The sequence below is a fragment of the Typopeltis vanoorti genome, chromosome 18 (genome assembly GCF_054136105.1).
Source record: "Typopeltis vanoorti isolate ZY-2024b chromosome 18, IOZ_Tvanoo_1.0, whole genome shotgun sequence".
Lineage (NCBI taxonomy): Eukaryota > Metazoa > Arthropoda > Arachnida > Uropygi > Thelyphonidae > Typopeltis > Typopeltis vanoorti.
This window is the reverse complement of record NC_143566.1, coordinates 59,951,872-59,975,772: the sequence shown is the minus strand read 5'-3', so window position 1 is coordinate 59,975,772 and position 23,901 is coordinate 59,951,872. Positions and strand designations below refer to the sequence as shown.

Here is a 23,901-nt window from a genome sequence, read left to right as displayed (position 1 = left end):
CTACTTTTGCTTTGTCTTTTATTTTTCTTGTCATTTTTTGGTTTAAATGCCTTGATAATAATTTTTCTTTCTTTTTTCCCATGTGCTGCAGGATTCTGGATTAGCTCTGCATACATATTCTTGAATATATGCAAACTTCTTTTTATATCATCTTCATTTTTACTATGGTTATGCCATTGATGCAGCCTGTTCATATCTTTTGTCTGTTGTCTCATGGTTTTGATTAACAGTTATTGCTAACCCAAATTTATATGTTAGAATTTGTTTGGAAAACTGTGTTAACTTGGTGTTTGGAAAATTTTCACTTCCCTTCACACATAATTTATCCAGTTTCTCATCATTACCTGTATCTGTTTTTTATAGTTTATTAACTATTTCAATAGTTAATTTTATTTCTAGATTAAACAATTGCTAAAATCTGTTACTTCTATATTCTATTGAATGCATTTGATAATTTCACACATTTCAGCAAACTATTGAAATAGTTAATACTATGCTATCCTATGAGCTGTAATATGCCTGCAACTTCCCATATCACTACATTGCTTTTTATGCAGCTATATGATGCGATTTCCAGATGTGATTCATAAAAATTTTTCCTAATGATTAACAAAACTCATTTTATATTTATGGAGAATTATAAGTTTAATATCTTCTACTTGAATATCCAATTTAACAATTTCCTTAATGTGATAAGTAATCATCATCAAATTCCTGCCATGTACCCTTAAGGGGTGTACAGGATATGATAGTATTACATGAAAAATGTACATCATTGCTAACTTCCTATCTACAATTTTCCTCCAAATCAGTCTGTTACTTGTCAAGACTCCAACATTATCAGATCTTATATTTCTATCGTCTAAGGCACTTTGTACCGTATCCATCCACCTATATCTTGGTCTTCCTCTGGGTCGTTTTCCTGCCAACCTGGCAGGGAACACTTGTTTTGCTAATCTTTCCTTGCCCATTCTGTTTAAGTGACCATACCACCTGAGATTAGCTCTGCTAACGCATTCCTGGATGCTGACAAGTGTCAAGTTCTTTCCTAATATCCTCATTTTTAATATGATATTGCCATTGATGCTATCTGTTCATGCCTCTAATCTTTCTCAGGACTCATATCTGTGGTCTCTAGTCTTTCTAACTGCTGACTTCCAACTCAAATAAAGACTAAGTATTGCTTGATATAATGCCCCCATTGACACCATATAACTGTAGTGTATTGAATAGCTTCTCTCTTGGCACCTTGTCATATGCCTTTTCCAGATCGACAAAACTTAAATATAGATCTTTGTTATATTCCCATGCTTTCTCAACTATTTGTCGTAAAGTGAAGATCTGATTCTGACAGTCCCTATTCGGCCTGAATCCAGCTTGTTCTTCAAGCTTTTCTTCCACAATCCTTCTCAACCGTTTCTCAAATATACTTGCATAAATCTTGCCAGGAACACTCAGTAGGGAAATGCCTCTGTAATTCTCACATTCAGTTTTATTTCCCTTTTTATATATGGGTACTATGAGAGCTCTTCTCCAATCATTGGGAATTCGTCCCTCTGTCCAGGCTTTCTGAACTATGCAGTGCAGCCACTGTAAGACTTTTATACCACCATATTTCAGCATTTCTGGTCGAATATCATCTACTCCTGCTGCCTTTCCACATTTCAAGCCTTTGATGGCTTTTTCTACTTCAAGTATGGATATGTATTCCTGACTGTATGCCTGTTGAGTGCTGTTTACCACTGTGCTATCACTGCTTGTTTCATTTAGCAATTTTTCGAAGTAATTACTCCATACTTCAAGGATATCCTTTTCTCTTGTTTCCATGTCACCTTTATCATCTCCAATTCCTTTTACAGCACTCTTTCCTCCATTTCTTTCAACAACCTCCAGAATATTTTGCCACCTTCTTGATATTTATTTTCTATGTTCTTGCCAAAGTCCTCCCATGACTCTTGTTTAGCTAGTTTTACACAGTGTTTCGCTTTCTTACATTTGTCTCTGCATTCTCTAAGAGCAAAAACTGACTTATTTGCCAGGAACTTTTGATAAGTGAATGTGAGAAGTGTGGATTGCAAATAGGTAGAGAAACTATCTTCCTGTCTTAACTGTGAGGATATTGTGACATTTGTCCATTCGGCTTTAACCACCTTCCCAGGGGATTTTCTTTTTTCTCCTTTCCTCTTAATGTGAGAACTAGTGTCCTGTTGTAATGTTTGTTATGCATTGTGATCCATAAACTTTACCAGGAATGCAGATCTTTTTGTGACATTCTTGTGGAAACAGACAGCTGAAAAACTGCTGTAAGCAATATTCATATGGGTATTTTGTTATGGTAATATCTCATAAAACACCCAACCATTTTAGAGTTATATCTGAATGCCATCTTCTTGATGTTTGGGATGAGATATATCCAGATGGAATAAGACAGGAGTGACAGCATACTGTTGAGCAGGATTGGTGTTCTGGTTATAACCAGGAATACTACCTTTTACTTTTGACCCATCTAAATCTCCAGCATCTGTAAAAGCAAATTAAGCTTCAGTAGAAATTATATTCATTGTCATCCTTTGCCTAATTATGAGCAGATAAGTTTGCAATGCATTAATGTAAAAATGGAATGGAGTAATGGAAAAATTTCAAGAAATACAACTGAAGTGATATATGTTTTGGTTGGGTTTGGCACTAATATCATGTGGTGGTCTTAACTGATAGCAGAAAGCTTACTAGCTTTATTTACTTAAATATTATCCTTGATTGTTATCAAGAGTAGAAGACTGCCCTTGATTATCTTCATATATGGCAACCACTGTTATGATTCCACACGAATATGTTTCTCTTACTATATGTTCCTAGACTCTTCTGTATATAACCAACTTTTTAACATGTAAACACAAAGAATAACATTGTATTTACAAATATAATTACAGTAAGTATGAAGTTGTGCAAGGTAGAATGCTAATAATGATTATTTCAAAATTGATAAGCATATACCTGTGATTCTGCAGTGTTTTATTCTGGTAGGATTACTTTAAAAAACAAATTTCAAGTTTTGTAGAAATTTTTAAAAGTTGTGACAACTTAAATTTGTGTGGTGTACTAAGGCATCAGCACTTTCCTTAAATAAATGTTCATATTTAAATTGACAATTAAAGAAGTAATTGGGTTCGTGTCCAGAAGATTATGTTCAGTATATACACAATGCTGTGCTAAACTGCCTTCAGGTTTATTATAAACAGTGCAGCTATAGATATTATAAACAAACTTGTTTATCTACAGAATGACCAGTTTATCCAATGTTAAGAACTTGGTAAACTTCTGGCAGGGTAAAAGGAATCCACCTGTCTTTCAAGTGAAGTAACCAAAATGAAAGTTTATTGATTAGAAAGAATGTTGGTTTCCTTGAGATAAGTCCAGGGATTGGAACTCTTTGTACAGTTTTTTGGGTATGGTGCGGAGCAATCTCAGATCTGTCATTTATTTTTTGGAGAAACCATTTTCCAGCATTAATATTCTGAATATTATGAGTTTATTTGCAGGTCTTAAGGGTTAAAACAAACAACATATGTATACTAGATACACAATGTTGTGCTAAACTGCATTCAGGTTTATTATAAACAGTGCAGCTATAGATATTATAAACAATACATTGAAGATTATATTTGCAATCTGACCTCAACCTAAGGATATACTCCATGTTCCTAGACTTTTCTAGATATTCTCAAAATTGTCCAGCTAAAAATTAGCTAATGCAAGAGATAGTGGACTGTCCGTGCATAGTACTGTCCCCCCCCCCCCCCCCCACACACACACACTGAATTAAACATTCAGCTTTGAAATAATGATGGATCTGGTATCCACTTTGCCTATGTAAAATTAAAACTTTGATTTTTTGATCATATCATATCTAGCTTGTGGCTTCAAATAGAATTTTTAAATCTTAAAAACCTTACTGATTTTATTCACAGTGCAGAATGTAACTTGTCTACTGAAGGCAAAACTTGTGCTGTCCATTATTTTTTATTTCAGAAATTTGATTATAATAGAAGATAACACTTCTAAAAGATAGAATACTGTCAAGAAATAGTCATAATCTTACAATTACCCAAATCAACTAACTTAACTCTATACTCCGAAGTCATAAGTTTAGACAAGAGGAAAAAATTGAATTATTTTGGTTGGACTCCACATTTTTTTTTTTTCTTTTAATTATTATTATTCAAGATCCATAAAGATAGAATTCCCTTTAATCCCATCAGGGATTTATCATTCATATCTGAATGTAGTCACATTGTACATGAGCACAACCAATATTGTTACGAAATAATCCATTGTTAGCATTCTACCTTGTACACCTGTTCCTATACTAATGGTGGCTTATTAGTTTCAAACTTCTAACAGTTGGGAAGAGTACTCAGAAACATTTTTATGCAACTTTGTGTTTGAGATAAAACTGCTTGAAGAGATTGTTTTTTTTGTTTTAAAATTCTGTCTAATTCCTTGGTTTGAAATGGATTTAAGTTTCACTATAAATTAAAGATGCCAAGAAATTATATTCTTAGGCTAATCGTTTATCCAAATGTATGCAAAGAAAGTTTGTGCATGAAATAACTTTACGACTGGGCAACTCGTATATAGAGGCTAATGACGTCGTAACTTGTGTTAATATCCCATAATGCAAAGCAAATATTCTTATGAATAATGACATGCATTATGGGAAGGGCCACTACCCAGACTGGTTTTGACCTTTATTGAAGTCTCATCAGCGGGAGCCAAACCCTGAAGTGATACCAAGGTTGAAGTAATGCAAAAGTCATATTTCCATATACAAGTAAGGTATGACATCTTTTGGCTACTTGGTCTGGGTAGTTACCCTTCCTTTAATGCATAGCATTATACATCCCGAAAATTTTAATGTGATCTACAGTGGAGTTTGACAGAGAGCAAAGAGCACAAGCAGGAGTCATGATTTGGATTCATAATTGCCTTTCAAAACAGTTAAAACATTATAAATTATGGAATAAATGAATAGTAGCTAGAATAAAAATAGATTCTATTTAACAATAATTACTTTATATGTTCCAGAAGAAGGAAGAGAACAGGATAATATTGAATTTTATAATCATCTACAAAATATATATAATAAAATAAATAAAAATGATTATATAATTTACACAAATTAATAATAATATAGGAGTATATGGAGAACATACTCTAAACAGGAATAGTAAAAAATTGATCTAATTTAGGTTATTATAAACTTCGTAGTTTATAATAACCTAAAAGTAATGAATTGTTTCTATAAACATAAAGACATAAATAAATATACTTGGACAGGATAATAAATATGAAAATCAATATTAGATTATTTTATCTTAAATGAAAAGACATCAAAGTTTTCGTTAGATGTTAGTTCACAAGGGATATGAAATAAACAGTGACCACTTCCTCGTTAAAATAAAATTAAGATTACCACTTAAATGGCTACAAGTAATAAGAACAGAAAGAAAATTTAAAATATTTGTTTATAAAACTAGACTATTAAATGACACAAATATACAATGGCTATATGAACAAAGAATTAACCAATATCTAGATAAAATGAAGAAATAGAAATAGAATGGCTTAATATAAAAACGATACTAAACGCAGCAGCAAATGAAAGCTTAGGAAAGGCCAAAAAATTCAATAAAAAAAACTGAAGATATGGGATGATACAATCAAAGAAATGGTTAAGTAGTAAAAGATTAGAAGTTGAAATAGAATATAAAAGAATAAGAGCCATAGCTAAAAGAGAAGTCGGAAAAAGACAGAGAGAATGGAACATGGAACAAATTTGTTTCTAATTTAGAACATCATATAAAATAAGACCCAGTGTATATAAGATTTTGAAACTCTTAAATGCAGATACTACATAAAATTAAACACCAAATTGAAATTAGAAGAATTTCTAAACAGAATTGTGGACTGATAAATATTTTAAGAAAGAAACCTGGCAAACTTTTAATGAAAATGAAAAGGAAATAACTAAAGAAGAATTAGAAATCAGCCTGAAAGAAACAAGAAATGGAAAATCACCCAGAGAAGATAAGCTAGGTTCAGAACTATATAAATATGCAGGAACAAGATTCAAAGAAAGACTCCTATTATTTTTAAATAAAATTTATTCAACTGGTAACCCCCCAATAGAATGGAAAAAATCAATTGTGATTCCTATCTTTAAAAAAAGGTAGTAGGGATGATGCTAAAAACTATAGAGGTATAAGCATACTAAATTCCTGTTACAAAATATATAGCAGAATTTTAAATAGCAAACTAATGAAATATTATGAAAATTTTATTTTAGAAGTACAGAATGGATTTAGAAAAGGACGATCATGTATAGACCTGGCCTTTTGCCTAAAATTAATAATAGAGAAAAGAAGAGAATACAATTTAGAAACACATATTGCATTTATTGACTTTGAAAAAGCATTTGACAAAGTTAAAAGAAGCATTTTATTTAACATATTAAAAGAAAGACACCAAATAATCTGAAAGCTATCGTAAGTATATATGAAAATAATCAATAAGATGAAATCACGAGCTCTCATGTACGAGAGAGAGAGATAAATCAAGAGGTCCGAGAGGGATGTCCCCTCTCAGCAACTCTTTTTAATCTTTACCTAAATGAAATAATAAAATGGAATAAAAATTTTGATCAAGAAAGTTTAAAACTTTCTCCTATAGTGAACTTAAATACTCTCCTTTTTGCTGACGACCAAATAATAATTACAAATTCTGAAGATAACTTACAGGAAGCTATTTTAGATCTAAATGAGATAGCCAAAGATTATGGTATAAGAATATCAACAGAAAAATAAAAAACCATGGCCTTTAAAGGACAAGATCCAGCAAGAACTAAGATAGTAATAGATAACAAGATCTTAGAACAGATGAATTCATTTAACTACCTAGGATGTATGATCACATGAAAACGAAAAAGATATAAATGTAAAAATTGCAAAATATTTAAAAATAACAGGTTTAATTAACTCTATATTTAAACCAAACCTAGTTCAAAAACAAACCGGACTAAAAGTATACAATACATTAGCCCTACCAATCTTATTGTATGGAAGCGAAATCTGGACAATAAAAGAAAAAGACGAAGATTAGTAACAGCAGAAATGAAGTTTGAGAAAAACTGCAAAGTATATTCTATTTGATCACAAAAGAAACGAAGAAATTATGAAAGAATTAAACCAAGAAACCAAGTTAATTAAACCTGTCAAATAACAGGTTTAATTAACTCTATATTTAAACCAAACCTAGTTCAAAAACAAACCGGACTAAAAGTATACAATACATTAGCCCTACCAATCTTATTGTATGGAAGCGAAATCTGGACAATAAAAGAAAAAGACGAAGATTAGTAACAGCAGAAATGAAGTTTGAGAAAAACTGCAAAGTATATTCTATTTGATCACAAAAGAAACGAAGAAATTATGAAAGAATTAAACCAAGAAACCAAGTTAATTAAACCTGTCAAATAACAGGTTTAATTAACTCTATATTTAAACCAAACCTAGTTCAAAAACAAACCGGACTAAAAGTATACAATACATTAGCCCTGCCAATCTTATTGTATGGAAGTGAAATCTGGACAATAAAAGAAAAAGACGAAGATTAGTAACAGCAGAAATGAAGTTTGAGAAAAACTGCAAAGTATATTCTATTTGATCACAAAAGAAACGAAGAAATTATGAAAGAATTAAACCAAGAATCAGTAATAGAAAAAATTAAAAACACAAATGGATTTAACACGTTCAAAGAATGAAAATAGAAAGATTACCAAAACAAGCTATTAGGAAAAACAAAAAACTTGATTTTTCATGAGAAACTCCTAAAATGTTTCTCGTATTTCTGTTTGTAATTTTATAGGTTTATTCTTAGATATGTAATCTGAATCTTCTAATGAATTGTTCTTCTTCTAGGCATTCCCTTTTTACAAACCACAGTTATCCCCCCCCGATTAAGCCTAAAATATTTAATATTTCTGAAAAATGACAAGTATTTTTCTGAGCGAAAAGTTAATTTCTAATGAAGTGGTCATTATACTCTTTATGTTGAATTTAATTTTTATCTTATTTCTAGACCAAGTGTTTCTGAAGAGCAGATAAAAGAAGCCTTTGCCCAAACAGGAGGAACTGTGGTAGCCTTTAAATTTTTTCCGTAAGTTTGAGTTTTAGCATTTTCCATTTAATATATAGTGGACATGCACTATACTAATGTCACTAATAAAACATATACTATAATGAACAAGTCTTGACCTTAGTCCCATAGGTCAACTGCTCATTATTACGAGCAGCAACAACTCAAAACATTCATGATTTTGAATTAAATTTCCTAAGAAACTATCCCATAGTCAGTAGGCAAACAGAAAAACAAAACAACAGAAATAGTGGGAAATCATGAATATCTTGATTTCTCCCGTTTGCTAATGTTAGTGTTGGATCGTCCTTCCTGTCTTTTGATCCGCCATCTTGCTTTAACGTTGTTCTTATTAAGGTTAATTAATTGTATGTTAATTATTAATCCAAATATAGGGAAATTTCTATTATACTGCGCCACCCTATATTCAGATTAGTCTATGCAAAATAGCGTAATCAAAATATTAATTAACTTTAGCAGTCTAATGTTTATATAGAATCAAAATATTAATTAACTTTAGCAGTCTAATGTTTATATATAGGCCAAATTTTACATTAACATTTGAGGATCCCGCTAGGTCCAATAATTTTATGAACGGTGCAGTGAAAAAGAATCAGGCTAACAACAAAATGAAATCAATAAAACAAAACATTTAATGCAAGGTTATATAATATATATACATAAGCATACTTTGGATACAAGATAATGCAAAATTAACTCAGTTCAACTACACATAACATTCACTTAACTTTTGGTATCAAACACTGAGCTTCAAAATCTAATTTTTCCTTAATAAGCAAAGATAGTTCTAAAGTTCTTTAACACTGAAATTCACAGGAAATATTTTAACAATAGTATTCTTTATCTATCCCTTAGTCAGAAATTACATAGCTCAGTCAAGAGATAACTATCACCTTAAGGGGGGAAGACTATTAACCTTCTAGCTTCGGCTAATTTCAGCATAAACACCACAGTTAATGTTAGGATTTAACAGAAGGAACCTCACTCTAAAATGCTATAAAATATAACTGTTCTTACCGGAATAAATCTTTGCACATATTATTCACTGCGGCACACTTAAAACTTTAGATAATCCCTTAGTCAGAAATTACATAGCTCAGTCAAGAGATAACTATCACCTTAAGGGGGGAAGACTATTAACCTTCTAGCTTCGGCTAATTTCAGCATAAACACCACAGTTAATGTTAGGATTTAACAGAAGGAACCTCACTCTAAAATGCTATAAAATATAACTGTTCTTACCGGAATAAATCTTTGCACATATTATTCACTGCGGCACACTTAAAACTTTAGATAATTATCACACTGGAGCTACACATTTCAAAAGTAATCTTCTTTAAATTAACTTAATCTTTAACTTCAACACATCACAAATGTACACACACTTGCTCTAGAAAATTCACTTATTCCTCATATACTACTTTACAATAGAATCAGCTTTCATTTATCTTCCTTGAAACCTCTGGAATACAACATTAACTTCAGAATTCCATATCAATATTCTGAGATGCCAATTTATATTTTGATCCTTCGTAATCTGATTACAGCACTTAATTCTTTGTACTACAGCCTCTTATTTAACTCCGTGCTGCCAATAAATTATTTCCTCATCTCTATTGTACTGTTCTCAGAGCCGTTACTGTGCTGAGTGCTCCAATTGTACTCAGTCCCTGGTTCCCTAGTTCTAGTGCTATGACTAATGACCAACTGTTTACTCTCGCTTTCTGTTTATATATTTTCACTCCTTTTTCCTGCCAAAACTTGTTTTCACCGTCCAGCTCATATCAATTCCATCTCACGTCCATAACTTACACACTCGCGCCTTCTATTTTTAACTCCATCTCCATGACAACAATTAGAGCAGTACATAAGCATTACATAACATTATACCTTTATATACAGAAACTAAATAAAAGGATATTTTTCAACTCAATATATAATTATGATGAACACAAATTCTTCTACTATTAACATAGGAATAAATAAAATAATCGTTATTTTTATACAGAGTCCTTTCCATTATTAATGCATATCCTAGATTAAATAATTAAATAAAAAAACCTCAAAGTTAATTACACGAATAATAGTTTTATATCAAGAGATTTACATAAAATGATATCTACAAATGTAGCCTTTGTCATGGTGGATTATGTTGGATTCTGAAGGGAGTATTAATAATTTTAATTTCTCTTCATTCATAATCCAACAGTTAGCTAGCAAACGGGAGAAAATTCTCAATCTGTCTTCGCAATCAGTATTCAACATTTTTGACACTCTCCTTTGCACTCTTTATTGTATCAGAATTGCCACAGAGACCAGACCTGCTTGCAATAGTCCAAGTGAGGTCTTATCAAGGCCTTGTAAAAAAGGGAAAATGACCTCATATTTACATGTCAAGGTTCATTTCAGCATTGCCATTATTCTCCGAGTTGTATTTACGATTTTTTAAAAATTTTTTTATGACCCTTGAACTTCAACTTCCTGTCTACTAAATTCACAAAATCCCTATCCTGATCAGTTTCTTCGAGCATAATCCCGATATTGGATATCTAATGACACGTGTGATTAGATGTGACAAGTGCATGACCTTACGTTTAACGTTGAACTGATAGTCATTTTCACATGCACACAATTCCGGCCTATTCAAATCATTCTGCAAGTACTGCATCGTCAGCAAATATATCTGTTGCATGTCAAATCTTTCCGATGTCAATATACAGATTGAATATAACAATGGACCAAGGACTTTGAGGTGCATGGTACTTGAGATATGCATCTGGTTACCTTGAAACGTGCAGATCCCCCCCCCCCCCCCCCCCCCCCGACTACTTTTTGATATGTGTCGGTCAGCCATCTTTTTATCCATGACAATAGTTTATAATCCAATCCCATTGAATGCTGTTCCATAAATTGTAGAATTTATGCAACAGTATTCCATGCTGTATTCTGTCTAAAGCTCAAGCAAAATCCAAAAGTATCATGGTATATTCATTCCCCTTGTGTAACTCAGTGGTAACTTTTTATTATAGAATGTGAGCAAGTTGCTAAAACATGACCCTTCCTCTAGTAAACACAGTCCTAACCAACTTTTCCAAAATCTTCATCACCATGCCCGAGATACTGATTGTCGATAATTGGATACGTCTATCTTTGCATCACCCTTGTGCAATGGAATTACCATACATTCTTTCTACTGCTGTGGAATCTTTCCTGTTCTGAGACTCATAATGATAAAGTATGTCAAAAGAATAGCCAGTTCATCTGAACTCTTTTAGCTTCCTTGCTGATGTGTTCAGTTTGTGCAACAGCTTTAGTGCTTCTTCCTCATACAGTAAAGAAGTAGCAGGGAGTTCAATATTGCATATACCAGATTGATAGCTTTTAACAAAATGGCTACACATTTGTTGAACAACCTCTCCTACATCAGTCATCCGCACACATCTGCATTCAGTAGAGTTATTCTTTTAATTTCATTGTTTCTTTTACTTGTAGCATATCGATATAATTCCTTTGGGTTGTCTTTAACTTGCAGAGCAAGTTTTTCTGTACAACACTATTGACTCTTTTGGCCTGCTGCTTATAATTATCATAACTCACATCATCCTTACGAATCTCTTGCTTGATAGGATTACACATCCATTTCATCCTACTTTATTTATTCTTCAAACCCTAGGGACACATTCTGATATTGCATCATTACTATCGATATGCCTCCCATTCAACAACTGGTACCAAAGTGCAGAACCCAGCATACTCCTAAGGTGGTCATAATTTCCCACTTTGTAGTTCAGCATGTAACCTTTTCTGAACGATACATTCAGAAACCAACTTCCCAAGTGAGTGATGTATGATCACTGTCACTAACCAGAGCCAAACTGTCTAAATCTAATCCCCCCATCACTATAATAAGATCTGACTCAGAGTTCTTTTTCGTGTACTGCTTTGGGAAGTGTCACATAGTAGCTCAATCAATTTGGTTTTATTCTTTTCATGTGGTATCACAGCTACCTGATTAAAATTTATATCCGCTCTATATATATAAAAAGATGAGCTGAAATTTGAAACGTTTTTGTCACATTTTGAAACGCCCAACAATGTTTGTTAAGCCGAAATTTGTCAAGTTTGTATATCACGCCTTCATGAGACAACAATTTTATCGTTTCAGGATTACAACAATCAAACTCATTTTCGACCATTAGAATAGTACGTGTATTCATTACTGAAATTAGTATAATGCACGTCATGACTGATTATATAGTAAATATTTTATTTTCATTTCGTGATTTTGAATTTATGAACCGGCCTACCAGCCCAGAATTCGGGTGGGGGGGACATCGTAGGCACTACAGTATAAACACTGGGAAGTGTTTATACTGTGGTTTGTCTAAATTAAAATAATTATTATACTTTGCACTATAATATATATACGAAAAATTTTGAAACATCTATTGGTGTGAGTGGCATTATGCCCACATTATTCAAATTAATGCTGGTCATGCTGTTTGCACAATTAAAAATTTTGGCATGACAGCTGTATATTTTCTGTTATAAATTTTTAATGCTTCACCTTTAAAAATATTTTGCAAATTTCCAAGCCCTGTAAGTGAAATCCAATTGCTTTGAGTAATGAAACAAAAGTTGTCTGAAGACTGATAAGAATATAGAAAACCATGAAACTGGCACAGTAATCCTTCAGGTTATATGGGAGAAAAGAATAATGTAAAAGGATTCATAAATGATGGACAACATAGTCACCATCGAATTCCTGATGTGTACCCTCAGGTGGTTTAGGAGTCATCAGTCTTAATTACTTTTGCTTTATTCATCATCATCATATTCCTGACGTACCCTCAAGGGGTGTACAGGATATGAATAGTACATGAAAAATTTACATCATTACTAACTTCCTATCTACAATTTTCCTCCAAATCAGTCTGTTACGTGTCAAGACCCCAACATTATCAGATCTTATATTTCTATCGTCTAAGGCACTTTGTACTGTATCAATCCACCTGTATCTTGGTCTTCCTCTGGGTCGTTTTTCTGCCAACCTGGCAGAGAACACTTGTTTTGCTAATCTTTCCTCGCCCATTCTATTTAAGTGATCATACCACCTGAGATTAGCTCTGCTAACGCATTCCTGGATGCTGACAATGTCTAATTCTTTCCTAATATCCTCGTTTTTAATATGATATTGCCATTGATGCCATCTGTTCATGCCTCTAATCTTTCTCAGGACTCATATCTGCAGTCTCTAGTCTTTGGTCAAGTGTTTTACTTCTGACCCAGCTCTCAAATCCATAAGTTAAAATTGGTTTGACCACTGTCTTGTATACAGCTAATTTAGTGTTCTGATTTCTCTCTTATTCCAATATCTGACAAACAGCTGAAAAAGCATGGGAATATAACAAAGATCTGTATTTAAGTTTTGTCGATCTGGAAAAGGCACATGACAAGGTGTCAAACTGTTTTAAACAATTGAACAGTGCATAGGCTATATTTAAGTCAACAGTATTCATTGAGGTTGAGGAAGATAGGTTAAATATAAGGATGCATGCATGCTACCACTGTTTTTCATCATTATGAAGAATAGCAACACTAAAACCTGATTAAAATTGGAAGTGTTGATCACAGATGTTAAAACTTTACGTCCATTATGTTTTACTCTTAAATAAATCCACTAGAAGACTTTATAACTAAACTGAATAAGAGTTGTTACAGATTTTGAAAATTAACAATTAAAAGGCCAAAGCTGCATAAATAGGTAGCTCTGGAAAACCTAATTTTTCTGGCTCATCTGCACATGAAAAACATTTTGTGCTCAAGTTGTCTAAAATTGGTGGCATTTTTGTTAAAAGATGAATACTAAATATTTCTATAAGAGCAACCTAAATGAGCACTCCTTCAGCCACTGGAATACTGCATAAACATGCATTTATAAAAAAAAAAAAAAAAAAAAAAAAAAAAAAAATTCTTTTAGAATTTCTAATTTACAGCCAGTTTTTAAATACTATAAAAATAATTATATGATAAATCATACTTGTCTTTAGTGTAGTGATTAGTCCAATGCTTCCACTCCAATATTCCTATAACCTAAATTAATATGCTAATTACGTTGCACTGTGTAGGTGAGCTGATGGCAGCAAGTTGCAGAGGGTGCCCTGTCCCTTTTGGCTCAGAGGATATTAAGGACAGTTTATTACGATAATTCTGATTACTTGCCAGCACTGAAGGAGAGCACATCACAGCATGTGTGCAACATAAGTCCTGATCGGCTGCATTCTGCCATTGAACACACTCCAAGGAATGAAGTTTGTAACATACTGGGAAGGGCAGCCCATTGAACAGTATATATGCCATGAATGTATAGCCCATGAATGCCTAATAGAAGTGAATAAAAATGTGTTGTTTGTGTTGCTTTTCTTCTCCTTGCACATACTGAAACATTAGTCCATTTATATTCAGTACATCATACATTCCCCCTAGTGGTGAATTTTGGAACTACCTTTTCCCCTCAGATATTGCTTCTGCATGACATACAATTATTCCTGCAAACTTTTTGCAGCATTTGGATCACTGAGTGGAGCCCAACAACGCCTTAAACAGGGATACTTTAATTTTGATCATCCAGTACGCTTGAGTGGCCACTTCATGTGGAACAGCATTTCCTGAGTGGACCCTTAAGAGCAGCCTGTATTTTCTGTAGCATTGATTCAACTTGGTGCTGTTTAAAACATTCCTCTGGAGTTTCGTAGAGATAATATAAAGAGTTAATGATGATGAGTTTTGAGAGTCGTACGACTTGCATCATCAGAGGGTAATGGTTGATAAACCAGAATACAAATGTATCGTTTGTTACTGTGTGCGTGTTGGAACATTGCTAGTTGTTGCTATCTTGTTCTGTAATTTCACATATGCTATATTCTAAGTCTGTGGCAGTTTTGTTGCAAGCAGACCAAACGATGTAAAATTGAACCTTATGTAAAACTTGTGTACCATTACCAAAAACTACCTACAGAACTGTTTAATCACAAACCTATGTGTACATATTCCTCTTGAGTGTTTGTCCACACTGTTACAATGGCATTGCCCAATCTTATAATCTTTGTTGCCCACACATCCATTCATGGCTGCAGTTTACTCATTGTGAATTCTGCCCTGAATAAACATCTGTGGTTAGTTTAGGTCTATTTATTTAGCATGAAAAAAAGGAAATGCCATTAGGAAGATCTATTAAAATAAAATATTTTTGAATATTATTTTTCCCCCCCTTTTCTGGAGTCCATTTGCAAGGTATTTATCTTTTTATAGATGGCTAGTAAATAGCAAAAAAAGAAAATCAGGCTGCTGTTATATTTTTTTACTCTAAAAACTTTTACAGGAAAGACAAGAAGATGGCTCTTATTCAGATGGGTTCCGTTGAAGAGGCCGTTACTGCACTTATTGTGAGTAATTGGATAAAACATAATCAGTATATATTGTAATGCACTAGTCTGATATTTCATTATGTTGTTGAAATCAGTAGTTTTATGCTTGTTTAGTTGAAATTAGTTATTTACATGGGGGGGGGGGTAAAATACCAGTTCCCCCTAATACACTGAAATATGATATTAATAGTACAGTGCTGTTTTTTTGTCTCATGAAAACTTGCCACCTGCTAGTTTTCTGATAAATAAGATAAATGTTTTATCAAATCTTTTATTTTAAATAAGGAAATCAGCAAAGATGACCATAAAAATGTGATACTTTGTAATTGCATTTTTGTGTATGGATATTCAGTTATTTCATTAATTGCATCTAGAGTGTTGTGGCTAATGCATTTTTAGATATAGTTTTGTTAATTTTCCACTAGAATGTGGTCCAGCTGAAACCAGAATGGAGATTACAAGTTTTAGTTGGAATCCTAAATATTATACATATCTAAATTAGATTAAATATTGGGTTGTTGCAAATGAAATGGCCGATTTTAAGGACAAATGAAAAAGAAGAAGAATACCTGTTTAATCAGAGTAATCTCCAGCAGCATCAATGCATTGTTCCCTTTCCGTGTGGCAAGGTCATTTATACCACATTTGTAAAAATCAATGTCTCTGGAAGTGATGAAGTCCTCCACTGCCTGATAAATTGATGCGTCGTTGGCAAAGCATTTCTTGAATAAAAAATGGCTCAAATGCCAGAAAGAACGGTAATCTGTTGGGGAAATATCAGAAGAGTATGGAGGAAGAGGCACAATTTCGTATCCCAAATTGTTGATTTGCTGTATGGTTGACACTGCTGTATGTGGTTGGGCGTTATCCTGAAGCAATAGGACTCCATGTCTATTCACAAGTGCTGGTTGCTTAAGACACAATTTGTCATGCATTTACCGCATATCTGTACAATATAGAGCTGCATTTATCGTTTCACCTCGTGGAAGGAATGAGTAGTGATTAACACCAGCAGAAGGCTGGTGTTAATCCATACAGTTAACATATTCATTGGATGCAGAGGTGCCTTTGGAGTCCTTCCTGGAGCGCCTTTCACTCCCAACCACTGCGACGAACGTGTACGATTGTCGTAGAATATCCACTTCACCCACAGTCACAATTCGTTGCAGGAACCTTTCTTCTTTACTTCTTAAGAGAGAAGAGCACACTTCCAAACACTGTGCTTTGTTTTCATCAGTGAGTTCATGAGGCACCCACTTGTCGAGCTTCCTTACTTTTCCTATTATTGCCAAGTGCCGTGAAACAGTTGAGAAGTGTACATTTAGTGTCTGGGCGATCTCTCGTACAGTTTGTCATGGATCTGATTCGATTAAATCCTTTAATTCATTTGAATCAATGGAGGAAGGGCGATGGCCATGGGGTTCATTTTGTAGCCTCAAATCTCCTGAGCTAAATTTTGCAAGCCAATGCTGAGTTGATCTCTCATTAGTTGTTCCTCCAATGAATGCTTTATTGATGTTTTTTTACTGCTTCAGAATTTCTCAGTTTGAACTCGTAAAGGTATAGCAACCTTCATTGACTGGGTTCCATGATTGTCTTGATGTCGGTAGTACCATGTGTAATGCTTGTTGAATGAAACAAATACTAAAATTGCATCACCCACATGTGACGCTGTCGCATGACAAAAAATTTGCATATACCTCAGCACTTGCTTTCTTCAGCAACCAGTAGAAACCTGAAAGCCATTTCTTTGCAACAACCCAATACATCCAATATGCATGTGAATATTGCTGCTTCAAATTCTTTTGCCAATAAAAGCAGTCACCGTATTCGGAATTCAAACCAGCTAGGGTGGATAAAATACTGAGAAAGAAATCCTTATTATCCTTTACACAAATGCGTACACAAGTTTATTCATGAACTAACTGACATCTATATACGAGAAAGTTTATTAATATAAAGTATATAGTTATTTTATCCTGAAACTTATAGATCCTCTTCAGTGTAATTGACAATCTAAAAAAAAAGTAGAATGAAAACAATCGATTTTAGACAAGATCAAAAACAGTTATAAGGATAAGGCTCTTCTAAATATTTGGAAGGAAAGAGTCATTTCAAGTTACTACAGTGCTGTGGTCCATGGCACTCTGAATAAGCAGTCAGATTTTTTTAAAACTGCATCAGTTTAAGTGTCTTGATTTTTTTTTTTTTTTTAAATTGAAGAACATAGGATCGATTCTTACAACCCCTTTCTTGCTTTCTTTTCTGTCAGTTTGGTCACCTATATCTGATGTGACAGGGAGACCAGAGAGAGAGAGAATCTAGAGATTTAGGTATGAAGTGTAAATCAGAGTGGTAGCAGGAGAGATAATGTGGAAGTTGTAAGGTTGTGTGTGTGGGGGTGGGGGGGGGGAGATAAGGATTAGAATTTATTTATTTTATTTTTATTTTTTAATGTAGAATATTTTGTTTGAATAGTAGTATAAATGGTTTTCAAGTTCAGTAAGTGGTGTTTTTGATGTGTAAGCCTGCAGTGAGTGTGACTCAGTGGAGTTTGTTGGACATTAATATATAACATTCACTTTGGAAGTTGAAAAGCACTGCATTGCCTTTTGCTAGATTTACTCATAATAACAACAACAACAAAAAAAAAAAAAAGACTGGTAAAGGAAACACAAATGGTTAATGATGCATTCTTTATCCTTGAAGAGAGCTGGCCATTTTTAGACCTGTTCATCATACAAGAACCATTGTCTTTGAATGCTGTAGTCTTCATTAAGACTTCAGTGGCCATGAGAAAGTAAGAAAAAATTAATTTCCATTCCTGAACTTTGTAAATATAGAAGCACAGTATAAAAAGTGTAGGCTCCTATCTTATCTGGGAAAAGGTCTCAGAATACATTGAAGAAACACTTGCTGATGCCATCCCACCAACCCCATAAAATAGGATTTGCATTTGCCTTGAGTTGTACACTCAGGTCCTGTGTTTTGGAAATAGGAATGTCTTTGCCTTGAAACAGCTCTGGTGAAAGGTATTCATATGTTGCTTTACTGTAATGGCTTAAATTTAGGCTTTCTAGTTTTGTCACCTTAGGCTGAATGGAGAATATGAAATCGCTAACCATTTTGTAGCTAGAATGCATCAGGCCAAATACTCGCCTTTGGATCATAGAATTTTGATTTTATTTCAATGTTATTATACGATCAAGACCATGTTTCCTATATAATATATATTATTTGCTATAGTGTTGTCAAAACCTATGTCTTCTTTTGTGTGTGTGTGTGAACTCTTAATACTAAGCTCTTCTTTTTTTTTTTTGCATACACTGTTATTTTGTTATACGATATGCAAAAGTCTGCGCAGTTAGCTGAGTGGCTATGCGTTTCACAACCATATGCCTGGGAAAGAGGTGTCCTGGGTTTGATTCCCCGTTGCTGACGTTGAGGAGCTTAGGAACTTTCTCAGACATAGCCAAGTTTAGCCAGATTTGGGCATGGACTACAGGGTTTATCATCCCGTAATCAGGCAAACCGGCCTTGAGAAATCAACATTTCTACAGGCATAGGATACACCGGGAAGCATAGGGCTGACCACCTTATCCTTGTGTACTGTTGCAATTAAATGAATAGAAAACCCTTGCTACCACAAGGTAAAAGAGGGGAAAAGGAAGATGATATGCAAATGTTATTTCAATATAGACTTCACCTGTGTATTTATTGACTTATGTCATGGCTAGTAAAGTGGTTAACACAATTGTTTTTTACTAGAGGAAACTTATTAAGAATAACTGCTGTTGCAGCATTCTAGAAGTCTATTAATTGCTTTTTTTGGCAAAATTATCAAATCATGTTTTTTATTAGCGGTTTCTGGTATTGATCGTTCTTAACCTGATACATTTTCTCTTTACAGAAAATGCACAATTATCAACTGAGTGATTCAAGTCATCTCCGTGTATCATTCTCAAAGTCTACAATTTGAGCCTGCCAATTGCAAGCACTGTACTGGTTAATGCAGCCACCATCTGTCTTCGTCTGTGATACAGGGAAGCCTCTTCAAGCTGCTGAGGGAAATTTAATCAACCTTTGAAAGACCTTACAAAAGCAGCTTTCCTGGAAATTCGGAGAATTGCACTGAATAGTTTACTATATATAAGAAAGATGGCTTTTGTAATTTAATGTTGTATACCCCTAAGCATGGTGAAATTATAGATTTCATTTACTATTATTGTTAATTGCATACCTTTTTTAAGGATCAGGCATGAATTTAGTAAAAAAAAACTATCATGTTTTTAGGGTTTATTTGACATTAATTTATGAAAGCTTTTCTTTCTTATTAGTTGTATTGTAAACATGTTTGATATTGAAAACATGTAAATGTTTTTGGAGTAATGTAATTGGCATGTACATTTTGTACCGTAGATTTTATAATCTTTTGTATGTTCTGCAGCCTAAATTTGCATTTAAATTATTCCCTGGTTTTCCTTTTACAGCCTACTCCGTATCACAGACACATAAAGGGGGGGGCAGTGAGTGTCTTTGTCTGTGTATGTCTTTTATATATATATATATATCAAATGACCTTGTATTTTTGCAAGCTTTCTTTTCTTTCTTAAACCACGTCGTGAAAGGGTGATTTCTCAGAATTCCATGTTTGTAAACTATTTTTTCATATTAAAGCCACTTCTCAAACTAGCATATTTCTTGCATAACTTGATTTCTCTATTTCTGTTTTAATTTTTTTTCTCCCAGTCTTAAGGTGATGGTAAAGTAGGTGTTATGTTTCCCCATTGCAAATCTATGCTTTGTGTGGACTAACTGGTATTGTGGTAAGTTTTTTGACTGCACTTGTATCCACTATGTGGCCAGTCCACTGTATACAAAGTTTTGCTGTCTAGATTTTACAAATACACATTGTTATAAATGTTATGTTCATTATTCTGTAACATGTAACTTTACAGGACAGCTTTTTCTCAGACTGTTTATAAAGCTGTTTTCTGAGATTAATGCTGTGTGTCCTTTTTCCTCCTATAGCCTGTGTTTTATGTTAAAGGCTAAAGGCTTTTCTTTGTGTTCATTGTCATCACACAGTATTTTGTAGTCAAGGGGAAGTGTCATTTGGCATTATTTCATTTTTGCAATCATTAGCTTCACCCTTCACTCATTGTATTTTAAGTATTTTTACCCACCAATTTTCAATAGCATCCAAAGAAGGTCCTAAGTGTTACTCCTGTTAAATACATTATCTGTATGCATTTGTACCTTGAGGCTGAAAGAACAAAAGGGGGGGGGGGAAGATGATCTATTTAAAAAAAAGTATATGCATGAGTGGAAGGAGCTGTCTAGAAACCCTTTTTTAAAGCTTGAAGGCCATTCTCTGCCCAACATTCCATTATTACAGATCATACTGAACTTTTGACAGTTTTCATCTCCCATCTGCTTCCCCTTGGCTTGTGTACATCAGATGCCACCATTGTAAAAACAACTAATATCCATTTATCTTAATGTATGAAATTCAGAAGTAGTAAAAAGTTCTTACTTGATGACTGCCATTTTCAGTATGGTCATGTCATTCCATCAAGATTGATCATGTATTTTTAACTACTGTGAGAGATCAACTCCTGTCTTGAAATAGATTAAATGACTTCTTCATTCTTATATACTTGATTAAATTTAGTTTACTACTGATTAGTGGTGCCTTGAGCAGTATAATTATGTTAAATTATAACATTTTGTGGGATCTCCAACAAAACTTTTTTTGTGTACTTGTTTGATTGTTTTAATTTAATTTTTTTTTTTATTATTCAGAACCACACTAAATGTCATCTACAGTGTTTCTCTAGTGTGTAGAGAACAAGCAAAGCTCTTATCTAATTCCTTGAATTGCACCATTCATATCAAGGCTGTGAAGCCAACAACATGAACATAAAAGTTGTGCCTTCTGACAGGTGCTAAATGAGCATGCAGCTGCTTGTAATCTAAATTGTCATTTTTTTATAATGTAATGCAATTATTGTCTTTATATCAAAATAAAGATTGGTAACAATATTTTAATGATGTCAGAAATTTAACTACTGAAAACCTCTTCAAGTTTTGTTTGGGATAATACATACACACATGGCAGCAGTTTGGAACACCTGGGAAATGAGAAGATAAAAACAAACCAAAGGGAAGGAGGAATTTTTTTACAGCACCACATTGTTTAACATATCCAGTTCCTTCACTCAGACAGCATTGCGTGCATATAGAATATAGTACGTAGATAATTCTATTTTTGGACTTCAGTGGGTTTTATCCTTATCTGTAGTTTTCAAGCAATGTTTAATAACATTGAACACCAATGTAAAAATAAGCCTGTTTAACATTTAATCTTTGCCTTTATTTTACAATGCTTTTATAAAAATTGTTACTTATTGTTCCCTAGTGGAACATGAATTTGTAGAGTTTAGATCAACAAGTAAAATGGTAACGGGGCCTCATATGTATGTTGTCTACTAAATGTAATTCTTTGTATCGTAAATAATGCAATGCTAAAGTATTTGATTTTGGGGGGAATGACAGGTGCTGCAATTTCATAATGCATAGTAACTAATATCTTGTCTGTTCGTATTTATCTCTTCAATATTTTCTTCTTTATGCCCTTCATTGTAGTCTCTCTCTCTTTCCTGTCATACTTTCACCAACTTTTTTCACTGTAATTTCAGTGTGGGATTAAAACTTAAAACTATTTCTTGCTTTCTGTGCTTTGTTTCTCACACCACCATACTGTTTTTCACTTTCTTTCTCTTTACAGCTTTGCACATAAATATCAGAACTTGAGCTTTTGTGTACCAAGCACTTTTAAACAGCCAAAATTTAACATATCAAATATATAATGAATATTACATCTAAATATTAAATCTTCCTTTTAAAAAATTAACATGCAGTAAAAAAAAAAACAAAGTTGGTATTTAAAATGAATATAAGACTTGGAAATATCTTGTTTCAAAAAATTAGCTAAGCAGAGGCAAATTTAAAAACTTCAAGTGTTCAAGTGAGATTCTTTTTCTGTTACATACTAATAAGTTAAATGCAACATGAAAGTATATTTTTGAATAACATTAGTATAATTACATTTTTATTACTTAATAGAGCTTGCAGATATATTTATATAATTAGTTGAATATTTTATTTTGCAGCTCACTCATTTAGTTTTTTTATATAATGTGTAAAATTTATATTTTAACAGCTCTAATACAAAAGGTAATGCTGTTTATAATATGCTTATTTCAAGTATATAGTATAATGCATGCTCTCCCCTTCCCGTATTACAAGAAGTCTTTTTAACAAGCGGTGTGTGCACAACTTTCTGCCATTTAACATGCATGAGAAGTCTATTTTATTTTAAGTGAGTTTCCTCCCTAACTTATCACTTACTCTTATTTCTTGATTCCACTTCATTCTTCCAAATTATTTACATTAGATAATGAACAACTAGGAATTCTATTCTCAGTCATATTTGTTTAAAAGAATTAAAATCTATGAGAAAGTAGATCATAATCATGCAAGAGAACAACTGCTGGACAGTGAATAAATTAGTTAAATGCTCAAGTGAAACTGATATCAACTACCATTCTACAAAGACAAACAGCTGTAGCTGTAATTTTATATTGCTAGTTAGCCTGTTGAGTGTATTTTGAACTGCTTGTCTCATCACCCTATATGTATTTTTGATAATATTTAAGTATTATCAAATAGCAGCCTCTGATTGTAAAATAATACAACCTTTTTTAGCATGTATATTATCCAGGGGAATATCTTAGCTGTTCATTAACAACTCCTCCATCAGTGGTTGATCCCAGTATGTAAAATTGTATTGCATTTCTTATCAAATTTTATATTTTGGTATATCTTGAATATGCATTTATATATTTAATATCTATCATAGTAATATTAAAATAAAGTGGCTCTAGATGCACTTCAGGTGTAGTCTCTGCTTGCCTAAGATTATGTGAGAATGAAATATAAATACAGTGATTACTTAGTATTACATGTACATGGATGCCTTGGCAATCTCACCTGAGATACTCTTGAGCATCTTAAACATCTACCATAGAAGTGGTGCAATCCTTTAGCCAGTGCCCCCCCCCCCCCCCCAACTGCATATGAAAATTGGTCTGCAACAAAAGAGCAGGGTTTAAATTAAAAAAAAAAAAAAGTAACTTCAGCATTTTTTATTTTCTTAGAAAACTGGTATGTCAGCTTCAGAGAAACTTTAGTAATG

General features: G+C 33.2%; 1 protein-coding gene across 1 annotated transcript in view; it reads left to right on the top strand.

The window, feature by feature from the left end:
- heph (polypyrimidine tract-binding protein 1 heph) overlaps window positions 1-23,595 on the top strand; it is a 209,848-nt gene extending 186,253 nt beyond the window's left edge. The window contains exons 16-18 of the mRNA XM_090407996.1: window positions 8,137-8,214; window positions 15,596-15,659; window positions 19,552-23,595. Of these exons, the coding sequence (XP_090264122.1) occupies window positions 8,137-8,214; window positions 15,596-15,659; window positions 19,552-19,620 (211 nt within the window). The 3' untranslated portion in view covers window positions 19,621-23,595. The remainder of the gene's footprint in view (window positions 1-8,136; window positions 8,215-15,595; window positions 15,660-19,551) is intronic.
- Window positions 23,596-23,901: the final 306 nt, after the last annotated feature.